Here is a 20108-nt window from a genome sequence, read left to right as displayed (position 1 = left end):
CATTGAAGTACTGCCCCAAATTCAAGAGGGACGATGCTGTCATCTAAGGTGGGGTTTTCTGGGGTCTCAGTATTCATGAAAGATCGGTCTCATTCGGTGCAACAGACCCGAGCAACATATGAGACAAATGCTCGATGCGTGCACAACCACTTGAAGACATGGCGGCAACAGAATTAAATCAAAGAGATGGGTTAGGCCCGCAGACCTCCCCTTCCCCTGAAACTTCCTCGTTGATGGGCGAAAGACCTGATAGTGGCGTCCGCATCATAGGTCAGCTCTTCACTTTTAAGACTGCATACAGGATTGATTGTTTAGTTTTAGACAACGCGCGACTCGACATTGAATTTCAAGAACAGAGTCCTTTTCTCAGAAAGCTGATGAAACGACTTGAGAGACGCCCAAGGACCGCCAACAAAAATCCGGAGCCTTTGGATTTTCGAAATGACGTGCAAGAGCCTTCTCCCCTTCAGTTGAACATCGTGATCCAGATTGTTGGTTCACAAGGCGACATTCAACCGTTTATTGCGCTTGGAAAGGAGCTCCAGGGAAGCGGACACAGAGTTCGTCTTGCAACGCACCTCAAATTTCGCAAAGAGATCAAACAAAATAGGCTAGAGTTCTTTGATATTGGAGGAGACCCAGAACAATTAATGGCTTTCATGGTTCAAAACCCTGGCCTAATACCTGATCTACGCACGATCAAGAGCGGCGCCGTTCAACAGCGCCGCCAGGAAATAAAGGCTATTCTTTCCGGTTGTTGGCGGTCATGCTTCGAAGAAGGAGAGGGGTCTGATTTACCTCAGATACCTGAGAACATAGGGAGCAATGAAACGAGTGACTGTGTTCGGCCATTTGTGGCTGATGTCATTATCGCAAACCCTCCGAGCTTCGCGCATTTCAGCTGTGCTGAGAAGCTGGGTATCCCTCTTCACATGATGTTTACGTGAGTTTGATCCAAATACCCCTGCCGGTTTGTTTCACGGCATTGAATGACTGCAGAATGCCATGGTCCCCCACGCGCGCTTTCCCCCATCCGTTAGCGAACGTTCGGGCGAAGAGCAATAAAGTATCTGTTGCAAATTTTGCTTCGTATGCTCTGTTTGAAGTCTTAATGTGGGAGGGGCTAGGAGATTTGGTCAACAAATTTCGCAAGAAAGAGCTTGGCCTCGATCCACTGGATGTGATGCGGGCGCCGACTCTCATCCACAGATTGAAGATTCCATACACTTACCTTTGGTACGTGACTGAAGACTAACAGTATATTATTTATTTTCTGATTGTCCTAGGTCCCCTGCTCTCCTACCAAAGCCAGACGACTGGTCTGATAATATCGACATTTGTGGTTTTCAGTTCTTGACTTCAGAAAGAAATTACGAGCCCCCCTTGGAGCTGCAAGAGTTTCTCGATGCAGGCGAGCGTCCAATTTATATTGGATTCGGGTCAGTAGTCGTCGCTGACCCTGTCAGATTAAATACAATTATCTTTGAAGCTATCCAGGAGACGGGTCAACGAGCGGTCGTCTCTCAAGGTTGGTCTAATCTTGGTGCGAGTACGGCCGAGACTCCTTGCAACGTTTTTCTCTTAGATAAATGCCCCCATGAATGGCTATTCCCGCGTGTTTCATGCGTTATACATCACGGAGGTGCTGGAACCACAGCCGCTGGTTTACTTGAGGGCTGCCCCACGGTGATTGTGCCTTTTTTTGGCGACCAACTATTCTGGGGATCAATCGTTGCGCACACTGGTGCTGGACCTCGAGCAATTCCATATAAACAGCTTACTACTGCAAATTTAGTCGCCGCCATTGAAACGGCCTTGCAGTCCTCGACCAAGAATCATGCTGAGGCTATAAGCAGCGCTATGCGGAAAGAAGATGGTGTACAGAACGCGGTCAGAAGCTTTCATCACCATACAAACTTTGAGAAGCTTCGTTGCTCTCTGTGTCCACATAAGCCGGCTGCGTGGTGGGTACGACGTTCTCATATTAGATTGAGTGCGCTTGCAGCGTCTGTCTTGGTGCAGTCTGGACATATTGATCCACATCAGTTGGCTATGTAAGCATACATTTCAGTTACGTTAAGTTATCTCGAGCTAACTGTCACAGGTATCGGCCGCGAGAGTATGAAACCAATCACGAATATCGGGGACCTCTTTCTGCCAGCGCAGAAGTTTCTTATCGCTTCTTAACCAACATGGTTGGGGGAATGGCACGTATTCTTGGAGAATTACCCTCCACTTTCTCCGGAACCCGGCGAATGGAAGCTCAAGGCCGTGCCCAAGTACGGGATTCAGCCGTAGCATATTTTGCAGAAACAGTGCCAAGGGAAAAGAAGAAGGAACCCCTAGATACTTCAGAAAACTCAGGAAGTATACAAATACCCGATATCTCTTTGTCGCCTCATGAGCCAGCAGAAGGTTCTTTGGGAGGTCAAACAAACCGGGCTCATGGCTCTGTTGGCGGCATTGATACAGCTTCGGCCTCACAAGGCTTGATGAACCACTCAAGACCGAGGCATGACTCACCCAGCCAGCGAGAGACAAGAACACAAGCGAATGTCGCCAAGTTTACGCCAACTCAGAGAGCCCTCAGCGATCCAAGCTCTTATAAGGCTGGAAAAGTTGCAATAAAGCTGCTTGACTTTGTGCTCATTCTCCCGGCTGATTTTGCACTCGGTTTGACTAAGGGATTTCATAATGGGCCAAAGCTATATCATGATTCCATGGTGCGAGAAATCCCCACTGTCAGAAGTATCAAAAGTGGGCTTCGCGTCGCTGGCACTGTAATTGTTCAAATCCAGATTTACCCGGAGAGTCCCGTTTGCTAATTTTTTTTTCCAAGGAATTTACTCAAGAAATTTACGCTGGTGTCACTGGAGTTTTTGTGCAACCTGTCCATGCCATTCGACAATCCGGCTTCAAAGGTTTGGTACCAGGCATTGGAAAAGGGTTGTTCGGAATATATTTCAAATCATTAAGTGGTAAGTGTACAAATCCTGAATTTTGGAGACACCACATGACAAAAAAATACTGTACTGGTTGATTAGGTCTCTGTGGTCTCGCAGGCTTCCCTCTTGATGGGCTTCATAAAAGTCTTCGTCATTCCTTATCCAAGGACAAACTGAGAAAAATCGAAGAATCACGGATAGAACAAGGCATAGAAGAAATGTGTGCTGCACCAGAAGAGGAAAAGCAAAAGATCATTCGTGGATGGCAAGGAATAACTACCCCAATTGGCTAATGAGTAAGACCGATAACACATTAGCATCAAGAACTATTATTCAGACCTGCTGCTGAGTTGCATAGCTGCTTCATGGCTGCCAGACTTTGTTGTCGTTAAATATGCATTTTTACCTGATTCGTTAGATGTGCAGTAAATGCATACCCGGGCGACCATTTTGGCTAGAAAATCCGATACAAGTGCAAGCTATTACCTTACAAATCCAGCCATCTAGAAGTACTTTCAATGTGGTGGAAATCATATTAATCTGTCGAGACTTTTACTGAGACTTTTCCTTACTTTCTGGTAGTGGAGACCGGATTAGCAAGCTTTTAAACCCCCAGTTCCTAGACAACTCCCAGTTACCCAAGTGCTTACTCCTTCAACTTCTCTAAAATTACCCTCGCCAAATCTCCAGCGCTCCCTGGGTTCTGACCGGTTAACAGCCTTCCGTCCTTTGCTACAGTCACATGCGAGGCCCAATCAGACGATGCTTTCTCGTATTTGCCTCCAGAGACCTTATTCAGCTCTGTTTCAAGCATGAATGGCATGTACTGTGACATATTGGTTACATCCTCTTCCGAATTAGAATAACCAGTGACTGGCGTGTTGGCCAAGAGGAAGGAGGAATCTGACAGCTTAACGTTGAGCAAGGCTGCGCTACCATGACAGACGGTGGACACGATTTTGCCAGACTCCCAGAATTCCCGAATCAAGGCAATTGAGTCACTGTCATTAGCGATATCGAACATTGCTTCGTTATAATCAGTAGAGGTTAGAGGGCTTGATGCGAGGCAAACATACGTCCGTGCCCTCCAGGATAGAAGATAGCATCGAATTCATTTGCACGCCCAAGGTAGGTTGAAATCTTCTCGGTATTCTCCCAGAGTGCAGATTGTGTCTGATGAAACTCGACACACTGGGAGTCATTCTTGAAGGCTTCTACGGAGCCAGGATCTAAAGGTGCGTGGCCACCTTTAGGAGATGCGATAGTTAAATCGACGTGAGGTGTGAACACATAGTATGGATGTGCAAATTCAGGCTTTGATTCATTAGAATAGCACTTCTGGCTGTAGAAGCGAGAATATATGTTATTACCAAATACCAGCCTGTCTTCCTGCCAGTGGAACCCAACTGGCCGTGGGATGAAAGAACAATCAAAATCTTTGGAGTCATGTTGACGAGAACTTAATTTCTTCCTTAATTCAGTTCATTAAGTGAAAATCATTACCTTGTAGTTACAGGCTTCTTCGTGTTTTATATAGAGTTATCGGGAGAATCTATCGAAGTTCTAGATTATAATTTATACTATGTGTTGAGAACTTGATGACGAAATGGTGACACAACCACTATTAGTGAGGCAACGATTGATTGGAAGATGGATACATGTATATGCATACTAACATGCTTGTATAACAATGGTTTTCTCTGTTCAATTTGGGAACTCGGTTTAACGTGTTTTTCTGCCATTCCTTACCGTATATGGTCTATTAACTGCAGTACGAGGTGGCGACCCCAGTTTCGAGACGTAGCTTACTGTAGTTTGACATTTTTAGTATTGTACGCTTGTTTGCTTATGGATTTTGTACTATAAAATAGATAGCCAGATTATCTCTAAACGGTCAGACGCCTTCTATCTTGTGATTATGACCACATTCATTGATTACCATCTGGGTAATCAATGGTCGATCAATTCTCCACCCGGACTCGATAATTTGGTCCTGCCAACACCCTGAAATAGAAAACCGAACCTTTATTCTGGCCTTGATCAGACGACGCTAACCGTCGAACCTGAACAAATTAGACGAACCTCACTACCGCTGTGTTGACGATGCTCAGGGCAGAATCTCTACTGTTATGTTTTGGCTTAATGAAGATATCGACATGGAGCATTGGTGTGGTACGCATGCTATTGGCTAGTAACTATTGAATTGTTTATATAATTTGCTTATTGTACGATCAACAACATGAATCGTGTTTGAATTGGAGGCAAAAAATCGAGGGCACTAGCTTGGCGCTTGAGGAGATGGTGTCTTTATGAAGGCCTATTATTTGACAAGATCCTTCATGGTTTTGTTAGCTTATCAAAATACTAATTAATATGCGGAAAGACACATACTCATGTTCGCGTACAACAAGATACTCTTGACCTTGAAGGTCTACTTCATTGCCAGCGTCCTATGTATAAGACATGAGTTAGTTGATAATATCGAAGGTTGACAAATCAGTGATATCTCATACGCACCCTTGCAATCGTGACAAAGTCTCCAGGTTTCACTAAAGGCTCTCGAACAGATCCATCTTGGAGAACTTCTCCAGTTCCGACTGCCAGCACGTCTCCTGTGAGCTGGTGCCCTTTGGCCGATGTTTGCTCGCTAGATGCGGTTGTGTCTTTTCTTATTTTGACAATGATTTCATCTGGACGAGCTTCAGGATTCTACACATCATGACAGGCTGTATGTAAGCTAGGAGTATCAATCACTGCGGGCGGTGAAGCAGATCATCTCTGTATCATTTGCACTTACCGCCATTTCGCCTGATTTTGAGTGATTATTCAATTCACGTTGCGTACCAAAAATAGTAGCGCTATTTTAAGCATATGAGAATGAATTTGGTATGAAGTATTGAGACGACCTTATATACGCCTGGCGGTGTTAGTCGACAAGCCTGCATATGGATGATGGAAAGAACATTGCGTAAATATGGCGTAATGGCAGCGGCGAACGCTCATCGCAAATACAAGATGTATGATGTCAGAAACCCTGTAAGTCGATAGGGTTAATAATATACTTCTTAATTATGTCGGAAAGAATAATCTCCGATTTGACCGAAAACGAAACCATTGGTAATGTCAAACCTGTTTGAACTCTCTTTGGTTTTCGATTCTTTCCGTCCATGAATCGTCACTTCCGCCTTTATTTTTTTTATCTAATTCCCTACGACGATAGGTGGCGGTAAACTGTCTGCATTCTCATACTTGATCAGAATCATAGGTTTGTCCGTGGGAAAACTTGTCTTGGGGCGTTCGGCTGTACGACCGTCTATCAACTGGTTTGTCCAATTGGCCCCCCAATGTCTCAGTAATTATCTTCGTGTTCGAGCCCTGGGCATGGGGACTATTCCGGCAGCCTCTTTGATATTTTCAATTAGGCAAAATCTCCTCTGATTATGGGAAAAGACTAATGTATCAGGCCGCAGGGAAGCGTTCATCATACCTCTGCCACAGGAAGCATGTCCCGAGAGTTATATTATCGCGTTGAAATGTAGTCAGCAACATCAATTGAGAGAAAGCACGCGCAGTAGAACCAATATCTGGTATAGGAAATATTGGACAAACTCCCTTTGCCTTCAGAGGTGTGCGCGGCCGATTTCCATTTGGTCGATCTCAAGGTGATTATAGATTCAACAGGCATAACCCCACAAGTCTTTTGGAGTTTGGTACTTGTCCCCACAAGGAGATATTCACATATCAATCAACTTGACTATGTCATGCTCTGTTCTTACTGCCTCTGCTTCTGAATGGCTGAGTAAATTTCTTCATCATAACAAGCTACTGGCCTATCTGATTCAACTGCTAGAGCTTCCACCAAAATTGTGTCTCTATCTCTGTTGTCACTTTTCTTGTTTCGCAGGTACGCTCACGCCAGCCACAAGAGAAAGTATCCTACCACGCACCATAACTAGGGTGGGGATGATCATCCACGTGTCCACTATTGTTATATACCAAGATTTGTTCATTTAGAAGAAGCATTGCGATTTGGCTAAGTGAACACAACTGGGTGACATCATTCTCAAAAATGAGTGATCTCTGGTTTCCTATCGAGGATCTCTCCATTTGTCTTCTCCTGAGGCACAAGGTACAAATGACCATGATGACCTCATAGTCGCGCATGTGGCGTGTTGAAGTTCCTTGCGTTGAGAAAATCAGGCTATTACCCTTTTCGGGTCGGATAGCTTCATGATGATGTCAATATGAACAAACAAGATTCAAGACTTTAAGAAACCCGAAAATCCGTTCAAGTTTAGGAGTGGTTAAAACAAATAAGTCATTTGTGATTTATTCGTCCCTAGGGTATACATCGAGAAAGTTGATTGTGCACGAAAAGTGTTCGCCAATTTCATCCCGCACAGCCCCATTAGCATAACAATTTCAACATACGATGGCCGCCTCACGAGCAGCAAATCTGGTGGAGAAAGCAGTTGGACATGGTGATAACGCATCGATCACTACTGATGTCAGCAACTACCAGAATGAACACGGCATGGGAACTGGAGAAAAGATCCTAGCCACTACCTGGCAAGGGAAAAAGAGCATAAAACTCGGTGTGTTTACCATTATATGCTCCAAATTATGATAATGAATCTCATTGGTATGATAAGTGGAAATGAAGAAGCCAAGAATAATTGACCCAGGAGATGTGATCGTCAGGGTGACAGGGAGTACAATTTGTGGAAGCGACCTACACTTATACCATGGTATGTTGGAATTGGTGACGATTAGGGATGATAGACAGCCGATGACCTTTGACAGGGGTCGTTCCCGAGCTCGAAAAGGGCGATGTTCTCGGACACGAATGCTGCGGCATAGTTGAAACAACTGGACCCGAAGCAAACAAAATCAAAGCTGGGGAACGTGTGGTTGTTTCCTTCCCAATCGCATGTGGGGACTGCCGGAATTGTCGACACGAGAGGTTCTCCCAATGTGAAAGAACCAACGAAAATACGATTGCAAATGCCATGTACGGAAAGCGAACCGCTGGTATGTCGGTGGGAATCAGCATCCTGCCCCTCGTTAATATACCGAACTAGTTTTGACTCCAGTATAGGAATATTTGGATACTCCCATTTCACGGGAGGCTTTGCCGGTGGCCAGGCAGAGTACATCCGGGTACCATATGGCAATGTCAATTTGCTTCCCATACCCGCTGACGTGCCTGATGAGAAGGCTCTCTACCTCTCTGATGTCGTTGCTACCTCTTGGCATTGCGTGGTCGATACTGGTGTCCAAAAAGGCGACATCGTTGGCATTTGGGGTGGTGGCCCAATTGGGCAGATGACCGCTGAGTTCTGTTTCTTCCATGGAGCCGGTCGAGTTATCTTGATTGATGGTGGTGATGCTGCATGGCGTTTGGATTTCCTCAAACAAAAAATGCCCAAGCTAGAGACGCTTAACTTTACACAGTTATCCCGGGGCGATTCTGTGACATCTCGACTGAAAGAGATGGTTCCTGGTGGTCTTGACATCGCTCTCGAGTGTGCTGCGGGTGAGTACGCCAAAGGGTGGGCACATTACTTTGAACAAATGGTGGGGATGGAAACGGATACATCTGAATTGCTGAATGAGATGATCACTTCTGTTCACGCATTCGGAAGGGTTGGCGTGACAGGTGTCTACGCAGGATATGTGAGTGATTCTTTCGAGGCAAAGTGAAGGTACAATGCTAACCGGCCTGTGGCAGACCAATCACTTCAACATTGGGGCCCTGATGCAGACCGGTGTGCGACTTATTGGCAATGGCCAAGCTCCAGTGCACAAGTACTGGCACCAGCTCATGGATCTCATCCAAAAAAAGAAAATTAATCCTCTCGATATGGTCACTCACCGAATTCGCCTCGAAGATGTTGAAAAGGCTTATGCAGCCTTCGAACGGCGTGATCAGGGAATGCAGAAGATCTTCCTGCAAACCAAGCACTCCCATCCCCCGACACCTGAAGCCCCTGCGTTGACTTCCCTATGATCAATTTAAAAGTTCAGAAACAACTGGTCGTATTGAAGCAGGTATTGATTGGGAGGTGGCCATTCTTGACTTACGCCATGATTGCATGTTGTTATATTGTCAGCATGTCAGACATGGATAAAAGTTTGTATAGCACGAAAGTGCTTTGGATTTTTGACATTTTTGATTTTGTGGGATTATTCCACTTACTATGGATTTCGTACTATGAAATAGATAGCTAGTTTATCCCTAGAATGTCAGACTTCTTCTACTTTGTGGCTTTGACCATATTCTGAGATTACCATTTGGGATCAGTTCTCCACCTGGATTCGACATTATATGCCCACTATCATGGTAATTATTATTTGCTCGCTATATTAGAAGGGGAATAGTATAAGTGAAGACAGCGGTATATTTAAAACATACACTCCGCATATAATAATAGCCATTTTTGGCGCCGATTTACCGGCATCTAGCGTTGTGTTGTAATATTCAAATAAGGCGTCACGCTCAAAACCATCTCAAATGCTACCCTCTCAGCGGCAGAACCTTGGACAAAAGTAACTCCTGCCGACACAGCGGACACTCAGGCTTCTCCCGAACCCAATCCCGCACACATACCCAGCAAAAGACATGCCCGCATGTAGTGACGCTAGGATCCTTGAAAGCCTCCAAACACAGCGTGCACTTGCGCTGCTGGCCATCAGGAATCCAAGAGACGGCGCCGGGGTCCTCAGCAAGATCGTAGTTCGGTGTCGACGCCGGCAAAAGGGGCATGGAGACGGGGTTCTGGATGGACTTCACCAACGCGCCCGCTTCGGAGCGGGACTCGGCGGCGTCCGCTGTGGCGCTCTGGTCGTCGCCGGCGCTCGAGGCCAACTTGCGGACGTGTAGGAAGCCTTGCACGGCGATTTGGAGCACGAGAAGCACGCCGAGCACTTCATAGCCGACGCGCTGCTCTTCATCTTCGATTTTCTTGGTGAAGACGTACCGGAGGTTCCAGAGCCGCTTGGAGAGGTGGTAGTATGAGCCTGTGAAGTAGAAGGTTGCGATGCTGAGGGCATAGATCGGGGACAGGGATGTGATTGAGTCCAGATGTTCGAGGATATATTGTTGTATGCGCAGCTTGGAGAAGAATGGTTGCGGGGTTGTCGGTGATGACTTTTGCTGCGCGGCGCGGATCTGCTGTCGCGCGATGCTGCGCTCGAGCTTAGCGCGCAGGCGCTGTCGTAGCTTCGGTAGGAACCGTTGTAGTGTCCATGGCACTAGGATGCTGCTCAGGATGTAACCGACTCGCCGCGTAATCGAGGGAAGTCGTAGTGTCTCGTCTTCCAATTGGATCAGGTCGCAGTACTCCTCGCCGAGCGTGCGGTTGCCAATGGCTGTCGTGAGTGAGAAGTAGAGGATCTCTGTGAGATGCTTGATGGATTCGGCGTGGGTATGTGCGAAGCGGGCGCCGCGCAAGGAGCGAATGATACCTTGGGCTTGCTGGACCAGGCTCCCGGTCATGAAGACATCCTTTTCGTGAGAGCGGATGACGTCCGGGGAGGTAGCGAAGGGGTAGAAGTGTGAGGTGGGCGCACCGAGGGCTCTCCCTGGGGGGACCGATGGTGGTGACTCGTCTGCCATGGCGGAGTATGGTGGGAGGGAGAGAGTGCGGCAGAGCGACGGCGAGCTGCTCTACCCCGGGATCGATCCCCAAGCACTTACCTCGGCATCGACGCCAGTCACTGACCTATGATCACCTGACCCGACCGTGGTCACATGACGGCCCCCTTTGACGTTTGCGGTCTGGGCCCAACCAACAACCCACTTGACGAAGATCAGGAGTGCGTGTGTGCAAGTCCATAGAACGAAGAATAGGAGGTTCAGACAGGATCAAGGATAGAGATGGTATAGATGCTCGATCAACGTTGCTAGACACATTGAGCCCGCGCAGCGCGATCCATGGCTCGCGACCTGTCACACAGTCATCGGCGCGCAATCCGTCGACCCTCACCACTGCTGGAAGCGGACGCTTATTAACTGCAGAACTCCCTGAAGCCGTCCTGTGATCCTCATCCTCCCAATAATCCACACTCCTACTACCTCCTTCCCTCCTACCCTCTTTCTTCCCTCACCCTTAGTCTCTCTTTGATCTCTCTCTTCCGGGGTTTCCCTCTAACTCAAACACATGGAATCATGGGTCCCGATCAACATCCTCAATTGGACAGCTTTGGCCTGGTCCTCCCGTTCCCCTTGCGCCTGGCCATCATCCTAGTCGCCGGTATGTGTGACAAGCCCTTCTTCTCCACGGATTTGAGAGCTGATCGTATGTTGTGTGTGGCACAGGTTTCTGGGGATGGGCGATTAACCTCCATTATCTTGCCGCGGCCAATATTGTAAGTGGCTCAAACCTTCTTGACTCGCTCTCGGACACTCATACCTTTTTTTCTCAGGACGTTCCGTCCCTCATCCGATATCCGGCCCGTTCCTCCTCCTCACAGCCTCCCCACCATACCTCTGCCTACCGTCTGGCAACCGCTCTGTCCATCCCGGTGGGCATCTGGATCGTGGTATTCTGGTTCGCCACGCGACGTTCCGTCGAACTCGTCGAACGACTAGACTTCATCCCGCAGTCATGCTACATCGTCCTCCTCCTGATCCTCATATGGCCCTTCAACCGCCTTGCCCGATCCGGTCGCATTCATTTCCTCCGGACCCTGAAGCGGGTCAGCATCGGCGGCCTGGCCGAGAGCAAGGATGGCAAGTTCGGCGATATTCTACTGGCTGATGCCCTGACCAGCTACGCCCGCGTACTCGGTGATCTATACGCCAGTTTCTGCATGTTCTTCATGCCGGACATCAGCTCCACCGAAAAACCCGTTCGTTCGTGCGGCAGGAGCTTCATCGTGCCGCTTATCGTGGCCATCCCCAGTCTCATCCGACTCCGCCAGTGTCTGATTGAGTATGTGCGTGCCCGTCGCACGAACCTGCGGAGAGATGAGAACCGCGCCAACGGACATCTGCTCAACGCCTTGAAGTACTCGACCGCGTTCCCCGTTATCTGGCTGTCCACCAAAGTGCGGAACTACAGCCCGTTGGATTTCTTCGGTTTCAGTGAAATGAGTTTGATGCGGTTCCTGTATGTATATTGCCAATGGTTTGTTGCCCGCCCTTAGATGGTTTCTGACCCTTGCCCAGGTTCATCTTCTGCTTTATCAACTCCGCCTACTCCTTCTACTGGGATGTCGTCCGTGATTGGGATCTGACCCTACTGACCCCGCATCGCCACAACAAAGAGCATCCGTATGGTCTCCGCCGCCACCGCTACTTCTCGGACCGGTTATACCACTACGTTATCTTTGCGGATCTTGCGCTCCGTTTCTCATGGCTGTGGCGCGCCCTCCCCGGGCTGGCGTGGCTGTCCGAGACCGAGAGCGGCTACTTTACGCTCATGTTCCTCGAAGTTGCCCGGCGGTGGATGTGGGTTTTCTTCCGTACAGAGGCTGAGTGGAGTATGTCAACAATTTCCCCAGTTCCATTGAACACAATTCACTGACGATCTGTGTACAACAGTCCGGAATTCCCACGGACCTGGACCCGACGATGTTCTCCTCGGCGAATATAACTACAAATTCGATGCGGACTGAGCACATCCCTCTATGCCGTCGATCCTCTGGAACGAGAAGAAGAAAAAAGCGAAAATTAACCCCACAACTTTCTCTGGCTGATTTGATTATTCCCTACCCGCTGTTTGTTTTAGACTCACCATAGATACTATGAGGCTCTGGACTCTTCCCTTGGAAGAAGAAGGGGAACCCTCATTCCTCACGCTGTATGCCTTATTTTTTCCATTTAGTCTGTTCCTTCCCCGCATGTCTAGCGGGCTTTGTTGGTTTTACTTTGCTTTCCTTTGAAATTTGCTTTTCTTTTTGGTTTTGCATGGATCGGTCTATCCTTGGCTTTTTCTTTTCCTTTTCTCTTCCTCTTTTTCTGGTGTGGCTGTTTGTTGTGCGGGTATGCGACGTGTACGTGTAGGTGGGAATGGAATGGAATGGAATCGTCGATTCCGGGCGATGGTGTTTGCGAGTCTGTCTGTCTTTTTGTCTGGGTCTCTCGATCGATTGATTATCTGCCTTGTCTCATCAAAGGTTAGCATTGCATTTGTGTGCCCTTCCCTTCCTTGTTCCCTATTTGCTTTTTCTCCTTGTATCAGATACTGCCTACCTCTGTCGGCTTTGGTTGATTTGCCTGATGCATCTTACCAGGACTTGTTTTTATTTATCCTCCCTTTCTTCATGCATATTATATCACCTACCTTTTCTGTTCTCTTTATTTCTGTTTTCTTTGCTCTATTTTCTATTCTATTGTTAAGCTGTCTTGATTGGATGGACGTGACTGCGTCTCGGTCACAGAAATCTGTCTCTAATATGACTACTTTCTCGTTGCTTTATGTTACAATACGTGGAAGCGCACACCCGAAATAGAAAAGAAATAGCTGGTTGAATTGAATTGGTATGACTAGATTAACTCCATCGAATAGTACTAATGCCTTGGATGCGAGGACATATATTAACGCCAGGTCCAAAGTAGGAAACAAGACAGAAAGGAAAACAGGTGATATCGGAGTTATAGCACAGAAATGGTACGAGTATATCATGAAGGTGCAAGAAAGAATCCAATCAACAAATCAAATAGAATGCCAAATGCTCAACCCTTCATATCGTAACCCGGACGCACACCTCAGACAAAATCACCTCCGGCCCGAGTCCGGATGACGCGGCGGAACATGGCTCTCGAATAGATCCTCGAGATACGCACTTGGAGCCCGGCCCTGCGGCGCCTGATTCAGATTTAACGAACTCGTCGAGGCCCCTGCATACGACTGGCGCTGGTTATGCGGCGGGTCATGGAACGTGCTTGTCGGCGGAAGAGTGGGAGAAATATTGGGTGGATATCCCGGCGGAGACGACAGGCCCGCGTGGAGCTCTGGTCCTCCTCCTCGGGTAGTGGCGGGTGTAGAACTGCCAGCGGCAGTATAGTACCCTGCAGGCAGATAGCTAGACGCGCGGTTCCCCGCCGGACTGGCGCCAGCGTTGAGACTTGTATGCGAGCCGACACCAACACCGCCTCCAGCCGTGGGCGAGAAGAACAGGCCGCTGTGCGTGCTCGGGACGCGGGCTTTGCTGGCGCGCTTGGCGCCGGCGCCGAGGCGGTCCAGGGACATGCTGGCTGTTGGTGCAGCGGAGTACATGGTTGAGCGTTTCTTGCTTGTGCGGAGGAGACGCTTGTTTTCGGACTGCATCATCGCTGCGCGGCGGACGGAGCGGTTGACTGACCATGCGACCATTGCGCGCCAGGCTAGTAAAGCGAGACCGATCAGGCCAAGTGCTGCGCCGACGGCGATAAACACGGTGCCCTCAGGCGTGTTGGTTGTTTGCATGTAGGGCGCATCGGCGGTGGGAGGGACGGTCACGATGGGGTTTCCGCCTGAGGAGGCGGCTCCAGATGATGTAGATGCAGTGGATGCAGTGGATGATGTGGTGGTTGACGAGGTTGTTGTTGTTGTTGTGCTGTCCGTTGAGGAGGTCGACGAGGTTGTTGTGGAGGTAGTTGTGGTCGGGTCCATAGTTGATGAGGTGGTAGTCGACTCAGTCGTCGACGTGGACGTGGAGGTGGAGGTGTCAGACGTCGACGTCGAAGTGGTGGTGGAGGTGGTCGAGCCGGTGGTTGTCGAAGAAGTTTCGGGCGGCGTGGTGGAAGTCTCAGGTGCCTGGGTTGCTGCGGGATCGGCGGCGGTCTGGGCGTCAGCGGCCTTGGTGGCATCGCCCGCTGCTTCGGACACACGAGCAGCGACCAGAAGAACTAGCAGCACCAGAAGGAGAAATGACGGTCGCCGGCCTGATGCCAGCCCCCGTGGTAGGAGTCGCATGGCAACGAAGCGTACGGTAAACAACCAATCTCAACTAAGACCCCACAGACGTGCGGGTCAATCGGGTTGGGCCGTAGATCGCAGCGACAGCGAGGAATGCGGCCAAGAGAAAAGGATTTCGATTGAATATTTTTGTTAGAATATGAATCGGGGCGCTGGAGACCCTGCGCGCAGGGTTTGGTCTGGCTGACCACTGGGCCCTCGATTCAGCTACGGGTAAGCCTGGCTGACACTGGACGGGCACAAATGATCGCGGAGGGATCCACCGTCAGTGGATTTCCATATAAGGAAGTCTCAGGAAGAGTGATAGCAAGAAATGTGGGAAACAAACGAATGACAGGGAGTTTTGAATGGCAATGAAGGTAAGTCCACAGGCTTTAGCGAAGGCGAGAACAGCAAGGAGACGGAGGGAAAAAGATGCCGGCGCCATGATACACAATAATAGGGGTCAGTGCCTCAGGCCGGGACCATCACCTGACGTTACAACAGTATAAAGTATAAAGTATAAAGTGAAGTTCGATCAGGAAAATAATTGTAGCATGCAAGTAAGAAGAATAAATAGCCTATATTCAGTGTTCTCCCTCCCGAAACACATCTCCCTCCCATCACTGCTGCTTCTTCTGCACCGAACTAGATGTGTCCTTCTCAAACGCAGCATACGGAATCTGCAGGCCGCTGAGGGCACTGATGCCGATGTAGAGAATCATAAGACACAAAAAGGACGCCATGAAGCCCATAAAAATACCTAGACAAAACGTCAGAACGGAGAAGATAAGAAACCGACTGGGTGGAGAGCACTAACCGGGCGTGAAGTACTGGTATTCTTCGAAGAGGCTCTGGGAGCCGGAATCGTCAGAGGAATCGGCGTCGGAGGGCCAGGACGAGTAGTCGCGCTTCAGATCCTGGTGGAGGGCGTCCTGATAGGAACCCTCGCTAGAGTCATAGACGACGGAGTCGGATTCGGGGAACTCCCGGGGGGAGGTGACGTAGAGGATGGTATACTTGGAGGATGCGGGAATGCGGTCAACAATATCGGCGAGAAGGCCATCTGGTTAGTTACTGTCAGCAACCGCGAAATCTAGTGTATGGATGGTCCACGAACCGTTGTCGGAGAGCTGCCGGGCGCGGTCTGAGCCCAGCGAGAGCATCGGGAAGTCGACGGAAAGAATGCGAGGACCCTGTTCAAATGACGAAGGGTACGATCCAGCTACGCAGCGGTGTCAGTTTGTGCGAGCATCCCTCTCGGGCCTGCATTGTAACTCACAAGACCCATCGATGGCGGTCGTCTTCGCCTTGCATTTCTTCTCCAAGAGCGCGCTCACATCCTTAGCTTCCAACAAACCAGCCACCTCGTTAACCGTCATCTTTGACCGAATTGCCTTATCCTTGCCCAACATCTTCGCGCCGAGGCGGGGCGCCGACTTGCGAGTTGAGAAATCCGAGCTGTGCACGCCAGGCTGGTTGACAACGACATAGTAGTCGGAGGGACAAGAGCTGAGCGAGGTTGAAAGGGTATCAAGGAGCGATGCACCGGACTTGATATACGCCGAGTTTGCTAGGATTCTGTGCAGAAGAAGTGATTAGCTGGCCGCAGCTTCCAACACCCCGGGGGGGCCCAATCAATCCCAACATACTCGGAGGTTGAGGCTAGAAAAAAGGGCGATGTGTCTCGGAAGGCATCGACTGTCGCTGCGCCCAGGGCGAGCAGTCCGAACCTGCTGAGATGCATGGTGGTTTATGTTGGTGGAGAGGTGTAGGTTGTTAGGTGGTGTTCGGGAGTTGGTTGTTTCGGAGGCGGTCGACAAGATCCCGCCTTGGGCTGACCATCGACTTTTTTTCTTCGTTCTTCTTTTGACTCTGCACTTGACAACCAACACCATTATTTATTCTCGAAAATGGCGCCCCAGTTAAAACGGCGCAAACCGAACCCCAAAGTCGCAGAGGTCAATTTCGACAACGACGCCCGCCATGAGTTCCTGACCGGGTTCAGCAAGCGAAAGAAGCAACGCGCAAAGCATGCCCAGGAAACCGCAGAGAAGCGAGCTCGCGAAGAACGTATACAAGAACGCAAGAAGGTATGTTCCTGTGTCTAGTTTGGTGGTCTGCCAACATCCTAATTGCCTTGCAAAGCTTCGTGAAGAGCGGACAGCAGAGTTCAAGCGCGCGATGGAAGAGCACCAGCGGCAGCTCAAACGCTTGAAGGAAGAGGATACCAGCGATGGCAGCGACTCGGATCCTGGGAATGATGGCGATCAAGATGATGCATGGGAAGGCTTTGAGGAGCCACCCGCGGTGGACTACGAGGCCGAATATATCGACGAAGACAAATACACCACAGTCACGGTTGAGGAGATGGATACATCCCGCGAAGGACTTCTCAAATCCGTCAGGGGAGAGGATTCAGATGATGAGAACGAGGGCGAACAGAAGACAGCTGCACGCGCAACAGCCGAGACGCAGACTCAACCCACCAAACCACGCAAGGCGGCTACAGACAAGCCCAAGAAGAAGAAAAAGAAGTTCCGATACGAGAGCAAGGAGGACCGGAAACTGGCGCGGACCAAGCAGAGACTATCGAAAGCGAAAAAGGCCCAGGCACGTCGGGAGCGGTGATGATGAAGATGAAGATGATAGATATATCTACCACGAACATAATAATTGCATGGTTATGGGAGTTGCGATTGAGAACGCTGTCTCGGGCCAACAACACAAAAAATAGAGGGACGTAACACACAAGGCGGCTACATTATGACAATAGGAAAACAGAAAGAAACCCCAACGTCTCCCGACATCTAAACATTGCTGATGGAGACCTCGAGGTCGTGCAGATCCTTCTGCAGCTCCTGGTGCTTCTTCGCCATCTCCTCGTACTTGGACTCCCACTGATCGCGTTCTGTCTCGAGTGCCTGCACCTTGCGCTCGTAGTGGCCGGCCTTGACGTCGGTTTGGCGGAGCCTAGAGAGCGGGGAGAGGTTAGGACAGGAGCAAGGCATGTCAAGGAAAGAACAGCATACTTCTCATTCGTCTCCCGCAGAGTCTTGTCGTTCTCCTCTGCCTCCTCCTCCAGCAGCTGCACCCGCCGCTGGAGGGCTTCGTTCTGGGTGTCGTGCTGGGCGCTCTGGCTGGCGGCGTCCTTGGCCTCCTTAAGAGAAGCCTCCAGCTTCTCAACCTCCTCCTCCAGCAGCTGGTTGCGGTGGTTGAGGGATGTGATATCCTGTTCCTTGGACAGGTTCTCCTGCTCGAGCGTCTTGATCTTGGTCTTGAGTTCCTCCACCTGCTCGTGGGCCTCGTCCGCCTCAACACGGAGGGTGTTCATGCGCTAGTTGTTCATTGTTCGCATTAGTTGTGGATGAGAGAAGTGAGGGTGGTGCGTGTGGTATGGTGTGGGTGTGGTGCAGTGTGTGCATTGTGCATGGTGGGATGGATCGAGCTACCCCGCCAGACAGGCAGGGGTATTTATAGGAGACTCACCTCCTTGATCTTGTCCATTTTGGAAGTCTTGGTGAAGGGAGAAGGGGTATTCCGAAAGGAGGTGGAAGGTGGACAGTCGGGGGGGTAGTGAGTGGAGAAGATGTGGAAGAGTCAGGGTTGGGCTGAAAGTGAGTAGGGAGAGAGAGAAAGAACGCGGGCTGACAAGACAAGAGAGAGAGGGTAGTGAGTGTGGCAGCCCAGGTACCAGGTACTTGTCCACCCGGCACACGGCACACACAGTGTCAGGTACCATGTACCGAGCGCTTCTAGCCCCTCGTCCCGACAGCCAATCACGTGCTGCGGATCACCCGCTGGTCTCCACGGGCAACAACAAAACAATAGTGACTTCCTGGCGAGAGACAACCATTCGCATGACACCACCATCGCCATCATGCTGGCACTCCGAGACCAGGAAAATCTGGTTAACACCCATCATACGGCTGCGGCCGCCAAACCATTGAATCAGGGCGTCAACAAACTGCCCCCCAAGACACCTGGCAAGACCCCCTTCAAGGTGCCGCTGAACGATGAGAACAACCCCGTGGCCTTTGGAAAACGCACGATCAAGGGAAATCGCCAGGAGAATGGCAAACCCGGTAAAGATGCATTCGTGACGCCGATGGGTAGGTACCTTCTGATATCATATACAACAACACGAGACTGACGCGAGGATAGACACCAGAACCCGCGCGCCTCTGGGCATGAAAACTACCAATGCCAAAGCGAAGGGCCTCCAGACACCCGCTCCCTTTGGAGGAACGCTCAAGCCGGAGAAGACAAACCGTAGGGCGTCAACTGCTCAGAGAATCAAGAAAGCGGCTCCCATCGCGCAGCACGCCCAGCCAAAGCTTCAAACGGAAGCTGCCCAGGATGATGTGCCCGAGATTGAATACATGCCCCCCAAGCCTACGGAGCTTCCCGATATCCCGGACGATGTGACCTACGACACGACGTTCCCGCAATTCCGCCCGAGGAACCGCGCTCTAGGTTTGGAGAGCGTGTACGGACGGCAGGAGGTGGGCAGCGATGGCCTCACCAGCAAAGAGCGCAAGTTCCAGGCAGACTCGGCGGCATGCGACAAGCTGGTGGATGAGTTGATCATGAAGCAACTGGATGGGGTTCCATTCGACGAGGAGAATGAGCCGCCGAAGTCACTGCAGGCCGAGACTCGCCGCATCAAGGGACCTACGACGACCAGCAGGCAAGCTCGCAACATCCCTACCATTCGATCTCGCGACGCGGCCGCTGCCCTTGCCGCGCCCAAACCCAGTGCAGCTCCAGCTCGAACTACCTCCGCGCTCAAAGCGAAAATGGCGCAGATGCCGAAGAATAAGACCCGCACTCCGAGCAATCCGTCATCGATGCGCAACGCGGCCGCTGCAGTTACATCCAAATCGACCGTTGGGTACTCCAAGGGACGAAGTGTTTCGTCCACGCTGCAGGAGAAGACCGCCGCGCAGAAGCCGGCCAATGCTCCGGATGCGCTGTCTCCGCAGGCGTACATGCAGCTGTATGGACCGCCTCCGCTGGGGTCGGACATGTGGATGCGCTGCAAGACTGCTGGCTGCTTTGACGGGGATGCCACTCCGACCGAACCGGAGGAAGTGCTGCCAACCTTTGATGAAGACGACGAGGCTCAGAACTTCCAGCTGACGCTGTAGACGCTGGCATATTGCATGTTTACATATTTGTATTGGTATTGGAGGGATATCGGCCGGGATGGGTTAGTTATTAACTGTGTCGGCAAGCCGACAGGGGTCTGGCGTTTGATTATTGATTACTACTGAAG

At 50.2% G+C, this 20108-nt stretch overlaps 10 protein-coding genes across 10 annotated transcripts; 5 read left to right on the top strand and 5 right to left on the bottom strand.

The window, feature by feature from the left end:
- Positions 1-158: 158 nt before the first annotated feature.
- Positions 159-3238, top strand: N7510_006067 (glycosyltransferase; the record flags this gene model as incomplete). The annotated part of the gene is made up of 6 exons (XM_056977993.1): positions 159-943; positions 1000-1180; positions 1309-2054; positions 2105-2816; positions 2840-2978; positions 3045-3238. The coding sequence occupies 6 exons, from the start codon at positions 159-161 to the stop codon at positions 3236-3238; spliced, it is 2757 nt and encodes a 918-aa protein (XP_056834025.1).
- Positions 3239-3591: 353 nt separating this feature from the next.
- Positions 3592-4393, bottom strand: N7510_006066 (type 1 glutamine amidotransferase domain-containing protein; the record flags this gene model as incomplete). Its single annotated transcript, XM_056977992.1, has 3 exons — positions 3592-3971; positions 4022-4259; positions 4316-4393. The coding sequence occupies 3 exons, from the start codon at positions 4391-4393 to the stop codon at positions 3592-3594; spliced, it is 696 nt and encodes a 231-aa protein (XP_056834024.1).
- Positions 4394-7949: 3556 nt separating this feature from the next.
- On the top strand, positions 7950-8648 carry N7510_006065 (uncharacterized protein; the record flags this gene model as incomplete). The annotated part of the gene is made up of 1 exon (XM_056977991.1): positions 7950-8648. The coding sequence occupies one exon, from the start codon at positions 7950-7952 to the stop codon at positions 8646-8648; it is 699 nt and encodes a 232-aa protein (XP_056834023.1).
- A 10-nt stretch (positions 8649-8658) lies between these two features.
- pex10 (ubiquitin-protein ligase peroxin 10) lies at positions 8659-10563 on the bottom strand (the record flags this gene model as incomplete). Its single annotated transcript, XM_056977990.1, has 2 exons — positions 8659-8949; positions 9556-10563. The coding sequence occupies 2 exons, from the start codon at positions 10561-10563 to the stop codon at positions 8659-8661; spliced, it is 1299 nt and encodes a 432-aa protein (XP_056834022.1).
- Positions 10564-11115: 552 nt separating this feature from the next.
- N7510_006063 (EXS domain-containing protein) lies at positions 11116-12566 on the top strand (the record flags this gene model as incomplete). Its single annotated transcript, XM_056977989.1, has 5 exons — positions 11116-11200; positions 11266-11315; positions 11373-12058; positions 12118-12431; positions 12493-12566. The coding sequence occupies 5 exons, from the start codon at positions 11116-11118 to the stop codon at positions 12564-12566; spliced, it is 1209 nt and encodes a 402-aa protein (XP_056834021.1).
- A 1103-nt stretch (positions 12567-13669) lies between these two features.
- N7510_006062 (uncharacterized protein) lies at positions 13670-14848 on the bottom strand (the record flags this gene model as incomplete). Its single annotated transcript, XM_056977988.1, has 1 exon — positions 13670-14848. One exon carries the CDS (start codon positions 14846-14848, stop codon positions 13670-13672), a length of 1179 nt encoding a protein of 392 aa, XP_056834020.1.
- Positions 14849-15453: 605 nt separating this feature from the next.
- On the bottom strand, positions 15454-16577 carry N7510_006061 (Ac45/VOA1 transmembrane domain-containing protein; the record flags this gene model as incomplete). The annotated part of the gene is made up of 5 exons (XM_056977987.1): positions 15454-15593; positions 15651-15896; positions 15951-16055; positions 16113-16411; positions 16483-16577. The coding sequence occupies 5 exons, from the start codon at positions 16575-16577 to the stop codon at positions 15454-15456; spliced, it is 885 nt and encodes a 294-aa protein (XP_056834019.1).
- Positions 16578-16743: 166 nt separating this feature from the next.
- On the top strand, positions 16744-17461 carry N7510_006060 (rRNA-processing protein RRP17; the record flags this gene model as incomplete). Its single annotated transcript, XM_056977986.1, has 2 exons — positions 16744-16923; positions 16979-17461. 2 exons carry the CDS (start codon positions 16744-16746, stop codon positions 17459-17461), a joined length of 663 nt encoding a protein of 220 aa, XP_056834018.1.
- A 179-nt stretch (positions 17462-17640) lies between these two features.
- Positions 17641-18337, bottom strand: N7510_006059 (tropomyosin; the record flags this gene model as incomplete). The annotated part of the gene is made up of 3 exons (XM_056977985.1): positions 17641-17803; positions 17863-18167; positions 18320-18337. The coding sequence occupies 3 exons, from the start codon at positions 18335-18337 to the stop codon at positions 17641-17643; spliced, it is 486 nt and encodes a 161-aa protein (XP_056834017.1).
- Positions 18338-18710: 373 nt separating this feature from the next.
- On the top strand, positions 18711-19980 carry N7510_006058 (uncharacterized protein; the record flags this gene model as incomplete). Its single annotated transcript, XM_056977984.1, has 2 exons — positions 18711-18946; positions 19002-19980. The coding sequence occupies 2 exons, from the start codon at positions 18711-18713 to the stop codon at positions 19978-19980; spliced, it is 1215 nt and encodes a 404-aa protein (XP_056834016.1).
- Between the last annotated feature and the right edge of the window lie 128 nt (positions 19981-20108).

Source organism: Penicillium lagena (genome assembly GCF_028827675.1).
Source record: "Penicillium lagena strain IBT 129212 chromosome Unknown utg000003l_segment0_segment0, whole genome shotgun sequence".
In the NCBI taxonomy this organism is placed as follows: Eukaryota; Fungi; Ascomycota; class Eurotiomycetes; order Eurotiales; family Aspergillaceae; genus Penicillium; species Penicillium lagena.
This window is presented reverse-complemented; position numbering and strand designations above follow the sequence as displayed.